Raw genomic sequence first — 8989 nt, forward strand, 5'->3', positions numbered from 1 at the left:
CCAGTGAATACCCAGTAGGAATCTCTGTAACTCTTTTTCACCTGCTGTGCAGACACTACAAAAAAAACTCTCTAAAGAATATCACATTTAGAACTACCCTGTGCTCATACTGGGGCAGCTAATTGCTACACCCTATCCTACAGAGGAAAACTGACTGGAAAAGATTTCTCAGGATGTCTGCTGAGAACAGAATACACAAGAATCAGCCACATCAGGAGAGCCCCACTCCTGCTCAGTTTGAAAGAGAGAGGAGAGTGCAGGGTTGCAGAGACAGCTGCCAGGCACTCTCAGCTGCCAAATGCAGAAGCAGAAAATTAATGGCAAGGCAGGCACTGAGCAGGGGTCACTTCCCAATGGTCCTGTGTGTCTCTGGCCTGTGGTTGTGCCCTTGCCTTGAGAAAGCAGCTCCCTAATTATAGTTAGTGACAGATCTCAGGGGGTGGGGACACTAATTCCAGGCAAGTCAGCAGCAAGGGCACAGTCACGAGTTGCACAGAGGAGGGAACAAAGCCCAAGGTGCTGGCACAGCCCAGAGGGCAGCAGGGAAACACCAGGAATGCAACACAACTGGGGCTCTGCTTTCTGCTGCAACTGCAGCTGGGCCTTGCCCAGGTAAATGACACTCTCAGAGCAGCAGTGTCACTCCCAGAGAGAAATTTGGCACAAGATGAGCAGAAGAAAGAGAGGAAATCAGCATTCATTGAAGTCTTACCTCATCTGATGCTGGCCGCTTCCCACTGTCCCCTTCTCCCACAACAGGCAGCTCAGTTTCTGCAACAATTTCAGCAACACTAGTGGGAAGAGCAGAGAGAAGGCCAGTTGTCATCATTCCACAGTGAAAATATCTCTGCATGCAGTGTCAGTGGCCCTGAGACTGCATGGAAAAGCAAGAGTCTCCCTCACTCACCCAGAGACCTCAGACAGGTTTCCAGGACAAGGCTGGTGGGGCTCTGGACAACTCGGGGAGCAGAGAAGTGAAGATTTTACCTGGACTTCACATCCATTTCTTCCTCAAGGAATTCACATTCAGCAGCCTTCTGGGTCTTAGAATTCTCTCCTCTCTCCGTCAGTGTTACTTCTGTTTCTCTCAGTTCTTTATTCTCCTCCTGGAACTGCCCAGTCAGGTCTCCAGAGCCATCTTTATTTTCCTGAGGTGTTGGTTTCTCTTGACACACACTTTGAGAAGAAACCTGAGGTAGTGTGCTTGCAGAACAGCCATCTCCCTTTGCTGTGCTGCAGCTTTGGGCTCTAGAGCCAGCTTTGGGGAGGGAGAAGAATTTGGAAATATCCTGTGATTCCTTTTTAGCTGCTTCTGCAAGCATTTGCTGCTTCTTGCTACGTTTGGACTTCTTAGCAGGGCTCTCCCCAAGGGCACTTTTTGTGTCTGGACTGGGTTGCTGCCCCTTCTTTTCTGGGTGTATTTCTACCCCTGCACTCTCATCCACTGCTCTGGTTGCAGTTTCTTCCCTCTGGAGAACAGAGTTCCTGGTGTCCAGGTCCAGACTGTAGCTGCTGTTGTCTTGCCCACTTGGACAGTCATTTTTGACAGGCTTTGCATCACTCTCCTCCTGGATCTTCAGCAGTTCTGAAGCTGTCTGGAACAAGCTGGATTTCTTTGGGAATCCTGCTCCCACACGCTTGGGTTTGAACTGGGGAGACAGGAAGAAGAAGAAATTTTGGATGTGAGATCCCTGAGTGCAGGACCATGAAAGCAGCTGAGTTTCTGCACACAATACATCAGTGTGGGCAGCTGTAAGCTGGGAGAGGCTCTAAATCTGACTGATCACCACCCCCATCAACAGAGACATGAGGGAAATGGATTAGGTGGAAGTCCTAGGCCAGCAGTAAGAAAACAAGGCAACATCCTTGGATAGAGCAAGATGAGAAAGAATTTATTTAAGCTGTGGCCTGCACACAGATTATATTCACTAATAACAACGTGACAGACAGGAAAAAGCAATTACAATAGAAATATGCAGTTGTGGCCACAGAAAGGACTCAAATTTATAAAAAGGCAGACAGGAAAAACACAGGAGCATTCCCTCCTGTCTATCCCAGCAGTACTCACCGAGGGAACCTGTGATGCAAGGACAAACTCCCCTTCTGCTAAAGAATCAGATTTTGTCTCCAAATTGCTGTTACCACCTGTTCCAGACCCAAAGACTGAGAACAATTCCCCTTGTTTGGAGGCTTTATTGATTTCTGCCACCTGAAAAGAGAACAGAAATATTCTCTAATGGCCAGAAATCTTTATGTATTCCTGCCTCAGTACATAGTAAAAGTCATAGTAACAAAACAAATATCTGCCCTGGAGAGGAACCTGCCTCGGGAACAGAAACATCTTCATTGAGAACGATGGCAACCAGATAAATTAAACCAAGGCTTCTCCAGTGACAGCAGCAGCCTGAGGAATTCCCAAATCCCTGTATTGTTACAACATATCTGGAAAAGCTTGCACTGCTGTGTAGGTTTTTAGAGCCTGTAAAGCCAACAAAGATGTAAACCCAAGGTGATTCTGGGCCCTCCTGGTAACAAAATAATGAAGAAATATTTGTAAGATACCCAGGGCAAAACAGAGCTTGTCCTTCACCTTTCCCACACAAACTCTGCCCTATTTGCCCTGGAGCTCCCAGGCTGCAGGGAGCAGCAGATGGAGAAGTTTGTCCCTACCTTCTTTAGCACAGCTGCCTTGTAGGAATTTGCCATTTTGCTGCTCCGGAAAGCTTCATATTCCATTTCCACTGCACAGGCACCAGGGTCTGACCTGAAACACAGGCTGGGGTGATTCCTGGCAAAACACACTGCTGTATCTGCAAGGGGAACACTAATGATGAAGTATCTCCCAGAAAGTACAAAATCCACTCCCTCTGGTACAAGAATAAGTGATAACTTCCAGTTAAGTCCTAAGGCATGCAGTGGTGAGTTGATGGAGCATGGAAAGGGTGATGAAAATGGTTTTACATCAAGATTCTTGCCCACTTCTCCGTTTGAGAAGTACACTATCCCCATCTTGTGGGGTAGGGAAGAACTGCCACTCCCTGGATCAAGCTGACACCAGGGATCAGCCACGAATCCTCAGGTCTGATCTTCAACATGACAGCCAGAAAGATGCTTAAGTGAAATGACATCCTTGGATAAAATCATTTTTAAAACTTAAAAAAGCATTCCCAGTGTATTAATTGTGTTAAAAAAGGGCCTGCTCTTCCCTGAGCACAATTAATACACATTACAATGGTAATTGTGCTCAGGGAAGAGCAGGGCCTGTGTTAAGGGACTCAGGATGCACCCCTATTTCCTCATCTCATACCATTTTCCTTCTGCTGCTGGAGTCTTTTGGTTGTTGCTCAAAGCTTCTTCCAGCATTTTCAGGCAGTGTTCCCGGCCCTAGGAAACATGGGATGCTCAGACATGCTCTACAGATGTGTCACTGCCCCTTGCACTTGCACCCCTGCAGGAGCAAGGGCAGGCCAGGCAGAAGCCTTGCTGTTCTTTGCAACATCACTCACCTTCACAGTGAGCTTGGAGATCCTCCTGCTGGCAGCCTCCTTCAGGGGACAGTCTGCACCTGCCACAGGAGAGGAATTTGGGAAAGGAGCCATGGCAGGGCTGGGCTGATGGAGAACATCTCAGCTGCCACAGGGAGGTGGTCCAGGACAGCCTGGCTTTCTCCTCCCTGCATTGTCACCCTGTGGTCACCCTTTCTACCTGGAGAAGCTGCACACTCCAAAAGAGCAGGCAGAAACCAAAGTGAGAATGTTTTCTCTGATTGAGAACATCTACTTTGGAGTTTAGGCCTAACAACTTTCCAGAATCTTCCCACCTCAGAAAACCTTTCTTTAAGGCTCTTAGGAAACTCAAATCTTTTCTCCTCCTCCCAATATCAACAAAAAAAATCAGGCTGGATAGAATAACCTGATTTATCAGGTTCTTTTGTAACAGTGCCAGACAGGGCCCCAAGCAACACAGTTACAAACAGCAAAGGTTTCCAGCAGTTTCCTTCTAGCATTATTATTACTATTATTATTATTATTACTACTATTATTATTGGTGCATAACCACTGCAGAAACAGTCAACACTACAAAATCAGGTTAGACAGTTTTCTTTCTCTCTTGCTTATTTGGAAATGTTGTTCAGAAAGATGCATTCCATATCTTCACCCTGACCAAAGCTAAGCTGTGGTCCATCTCCTCCAGCCAAGTTTTCACAGCCAAAAGCTTGACCTCTCTGCCTAGGGACTGATACCTCCAGTGGTGATGCTGTACAAATTGCATGCAGCTGCAAAATATAAGACTTTCTTCTCCCAAAGAAAACCCATTATAAATCAAAGAGATATTTACTTGGAGGAACAAAATCTTCCTTTTCTGGTTCTTTGCCCTGGAAGAAAACAAAGATCAGTCAAACATTTCCATTCCTACTACACACATGCAGATCTAGAAGCACAAAAAACATGTTTTATATCTGTGCTCCAGGGAAAATTAAAGCTGAAGTTATAAAGGCATTGAATACATGCCAAAACAGGGCCAAGAAGACAAAGAATGAGAATCAAAAGTTCACCTCTGCTATAGGAATATTTAAGAGAAGCTGAATGGGAAAATCTGTTTTTACTACTACCATGGGCATTAAAACCAACAGGCTCCTCTTTCTTAGCACTGCAGAGAAACCAGCACATGAATAAGCTGCATTTCTTCCTATTATGGGACTGGCCCAGAATGTGGAGAACACAACAAAAGCAGAGGTACAAGAAGTGAAGGACAACAAGCAACACCAAGATGAAATAATTTACTGTGATCAGCGCCAGGAGTCCTTTATGGCTGTCAGACAAGCTCACAGCAAACCCTCTGAGCATCCCTCACAAACTGACCCCAACTCACTTTGCGCAGACTCATCTGCTTCTTGTAGAAGTTGTCCCACTCCCGTTTCCGACGCTCCTCGTTGTCTTCATCCCAATTCCCACTGCCCTCTTCATCATACCTGGATGAGGCAGGAAAGCAAGAGGAACAAGCATTTCTGTAGCTGCAGCATGAACTGGGGGACAAGTCTGGGAAGCCACCCCAGTGATGCATCCCACATCCTCTCTGAGCATGTCTGCACCTGGAGTTTCTCTGCCATTGCCCAAGCAGGACAGCAGTGAGTGTGCTCCAAAAATGCACAGCATTTGTTAACCCCATAAAGTAGGAGGCAGTGCCTTGAACCAAGAGCTTGTAAGCAGTGCCCTGAGAATGGAGGGCTCCATTTCAGCAGCTCTGCCAGATGCTGCCAGGGGGTTCAGGAGTCACTGCCTCGTGTCATGTACCCCATCTGTCAGTGCCTCCTGCCCTGGGAGCAGAGATGGCAGAAAGGCACAACACCCATTCCTCAGCCTCACTTGTTCACAGGCTGCTGCAATAAATGAAATCTCCATCTCTGCTACACTGAAATGCAGCAGCTGATGCTCACCAGATGTAGCCCAGGAGTTCACTGCCTCCCACTTACAGGTATCACAAATCTGAGCTTTAGAGCTGCTAACTATTACAACTTCCAAGGCAAAACTACAATCAGATCATGGAAAGGTTCAATCAGCCAAACGGCAAGCACGGTTCTGTACAATAGCATTAGCTGTGGCTTCTCAGGTCTTGAGACCAAACACAGGCTTAGGTCACCAGTTGTGGTTTCCTCTGACTGAGTTGGACTTGGCCAAAGAACAAAGGTACCAATCTCAAGCTTTTTAAGGTAAAGCAGAGGGCCTGGCCACCCTACAGCACTGTGTATCCTGGCACAGCTTCATGGGCAGTGCCAGCAGAAAAACTTCATCCTGACACAGCTGGACAATCACTGCAACTCTGCCAGAGAACAAGGAGAAAGAGAAGTTGTCACCTCCACACTGCCAAGCATTTTACAGAATTCATCATGTTTTCCACTGAACATCTTCCTTTTGCTGTCAGCCTGACAGGAAAATGCAGCAATCTGCAGAAGAATCTGACACTGGCACTTCCTAACATCCTCTGTGGTGACTAAGTCCTGTCAGTGGCCCCTGGCCTGCTGGCTCACAGACAGTTGTGTTAAATCAGGAATGAACTCTGGTCCATGTCATCTTGGTCTCAAGTTTAAACATTTCTGAACCTTGTGACTATGAACAGGCTGAGCCCACTTGCTGCTTTCAAAAATTTCAGGCTAGTTTCTTGAGCCAATTACATTGTGCAGGGCAATTCTTAGCTCTGTCAAAACAGCTTTTGGTTCTTTGGAACACGAATGAGAACGAGGCTGCCAAAGTGTGTGGAAAATGAAATTCCAGCTGCTGCTGCCAGAAAGTTACAGGAGAATACCATCCACACAGAAACATGTGCTGAAAATAGGAGTGTCTGGATGCTCTTTTCTCTGATGGCTCCTGTGAGATGAGTGTAACCTGTCTGGTACAGACCTGCTGAAGCCTTTGAGGCCTCTCCTCCCGCCCTCGTAGAGCTCTGGGTCGTCGCTGTCCCAGGAGGATCCCGTGGGCCTGATGGAGGTTTTGCTCCAGCTGTTGCTGCAGCGTTCCAGCTCCTCCAGTTGCCTTTTCACTGCCCCTGGGTTCTTGCAGAAGTCACAGCACTTGTTGCAAGGTGGGGTGGCGTCGCCAAAGTACTTTGCGATGGCAGCGTGGCGACAGCTTGGAAACACAAGGCAAAATCATCTGGTCATCACTTCCATCCTCAAAAACTCCACCCTCCAAATGCAGGAGGTGTCTTTAGATAAAGATTTTGAGCCTGTTTTTCACAGAGAATGTCTATTCCAGCAGGAATCACAGGGTTTAATACCCGGAGCAGAATTCGGGCTCTGTTCCTGGCACCTGCTTAAAGTCTCTCTGCCTTCACTTTCCCATATGTAAAAAACCATCAATGTTCATCTCTTCTGCTAAACCCTATCAGGTCTTTGAGACCTGCAAAAGGAGCAGCTGATGAAATACACAGTTATTAATTCTGTATCACTGGCTAAATATATTCCACATCCTGTCAGCATGGCTGTAGGTAAAGAGGCCTCATTGATCACTACACCTCAGAGAACATCTCACATTGAAGAACATCTCACATTAAAGCTTCTAGGTTTATTATTCATGATTTGAAGCTGAAGAAATAAATATTTGAAGACACAGGAATGTAAAGAAAATCCCAGGAATAGAGTCCAAAGTGAGGTCACAAGGGTGTACCATTCAGATAACACAGCCTGGATCTTGATGGGCTCACACAGATCAGCACCAAAGTTTGGGTAGAGTCCTACAAGCATGAAAACCAGCTCATTTGCTCACACAGGATTGCACAACCAGTTTACCAGGATTAGCAAACCAGCCATGAGAAGATTACGAGATTTTTCCAGAAATTTTCAAAATATTTTTGGCAGGCATCAGTGTTTTGGGGTACATTAAAAAGACTTTGGTGACAATATGCTCACCAGCAATACCGGCAGGAAATAATTTCTCATCTAAAACACTCCCTAACTTAAACCAGGGAACACACTGATTTTGCCAAAAAAAATGATCAGGCAGTTACTTCCCCCCCCCCCCCCCCCTTTTTTTTAAGAAAGCAGAATTTAGAGGACCTTTTTAAAACTAAAGTTTCTCAGCAGAGGTGGCTGGTTGTGTGTTAGTCAAAAAGCTGATAATAAATATAGGAAAACATTCACTTAATTGGGCATTTAGAGATCAAATCTGGCAGCCAAAGGGGAACAAAAGTTATTTTAGGAGAAAATTATTTTACTACAAAGAAGAACAAAGTGGAAATTTTTATTCTACACCAAGGTGTGCCCTCGTGGGCTTCCTAACTTCATCTGCAAAAAGTGGGTCACAGAAGGGAAAAGTAAGAGAGCAAGCACCTCATTTACTCTTATTCTAAACCCTCTAAGGCATGTCAGAACTTGCCAGAGATCTAACAAACACAGTTTTCTTCTCCACTTGTGTCTGTGTGTGTCTGGAGGGAACACAACTGCATGTTGTGAACCAAACAACTGCATGATGAACCAAAGCATCACAAACAAACCCCGGAGGGGCTGCAGGGGCTGCTGGCTCACTCCTTCCCACGGCCTGGGAGGTGGATCTGGAAGCAGCACAGCAGCAGGGCCCGGGCTGCTGTCCCCAGCAGTGCCCTGAGTGTGCTGAAGGGGCAGGGAGCTGGCAGCGCTCAGGTGAGGGGCTGCAGCAGGGTGTCTGCAGGGCACCAGGGCCTGGAGAGGCTCTGACAAAGCTGCCATTATATCCCCCTGCAGGGCCACACTGACTCACTCTGCTCCTGCACTCAAAGAGCTCCTTTCACACGGAGGGCAAGGCTGGGGGACCCAGATGGGGGCAACACATTCGATACCCTTGTCCTGCCTCTCCAAAAGAGCCACTGGTGCTGCCTGGCTTGCCAGTGCAACGTGACTATAGAAATGTCAGCGAGCTGCAAGTCAGCTTTTTGTTTCCCCCAAAGAAAACAGGCAGCATTCTCATCAGTCCCTGTCTCTCCCCCTCGCACACACTGATCTGTATTAGAGTTAACTGAGGCATTCAGTGAGGGACAAGCCCTCTCCCCATTCCCACAGCTCACCAGGCTCATGCTGGGGAGGGACAGCCACACACACCTCTGTCCTTTAGATGCCCCAGGGGAGGGCTTTGGTGGAAGCAGAGATCAGCTGTGAGCTCACTGGAATTTAGAGTTCCAGTTTCTAACCCATCAGGCTTGTAAAGCCAAGCCCTTCCCACCCAGCCTACTGTAATTGCCTTTTTCTTCCTGAAGAATTACCCAGACTGGGGCCACAGCCCCCCTTTAGCCAACGGCGTTCAGGAGTTGGGCCATAACGGAAATTCAGTTGCAAAACTAAAATTGCAATCCTATAATTAAGGTCAAAAGACAAAAAGGCAGTTACCAACAGGGATGCTGGGGTTAATCACTAGATTAATACTTAACACAAGAGTTCCTGAAAGACAGTTGGTTATGCATTAACATGTGAGGGGAAAGCTTCCTCTGTCACACCAACACTTGACTAATGCCCACGAGATGG

The 8989-nt window shown here is 46.9% G+C and overlaps 1 protein-coding gene across 3 annotated transcripts in view; it reads right to left on the reverse strand.

Moving 5' to 3' along the window:
- The window catches only part of RECQL5 (RecQ like helicase 5), a 37928-nt gene that overhangs the window by 2306 nt on the left and 26633 nt on the right, over positions 1-8989 (reverse strand). For all 3 annotated transcript variants that reach the window (XM_054278625.1, XM_054278626.1, XM_054278623.1), the window contains exons 9-17: positions 6399-6626; positions 4873-4972; positions 4339-4375; positions 3507-3565; positions 3308-3384; positions 2671-2764; positions 2069-2209; positions 988-1649; positions 713-791 (exon numbers count right to left, since the gene is read on the reverse strand). In XM_054278625.1, the coding sequence (XP_054134600.1) occupies positions 713-791; positions 988-1649; positions 2069-2209; positions 2671-2764; positions 3308-3384; positions 3507-3565; positions 4339-4375; positions 4873-4972; positions 6399-6626 (1477 nt within the window). The remainder of the gene's footprint in view (positions 1-712; positions 792-987; positions 1650-2068; positions 2210-2670; positions 2765-3307; positions 3385-3506; positions 3566-4338; positions 4376-4872; positions 4973-6398; positions 6627-8989) is intronic.

The sequence above is a fragment of the Melozone crissalis genome, unplaced genomic scaffold, assembly GCF_028551555.1.
Source record: "Melozone crissalis strain CALT ecotype California unplaced genomic scaffold, PUWL_Pcris_2 ptg000026l_1, whole genome shotgun sequence".
Taxonomy (NCBI): Eukaryota; Metazoa; Chordata; class Aves; order Passeriformes; family Passerellidae; genus Melozone; species Melozone crissalis.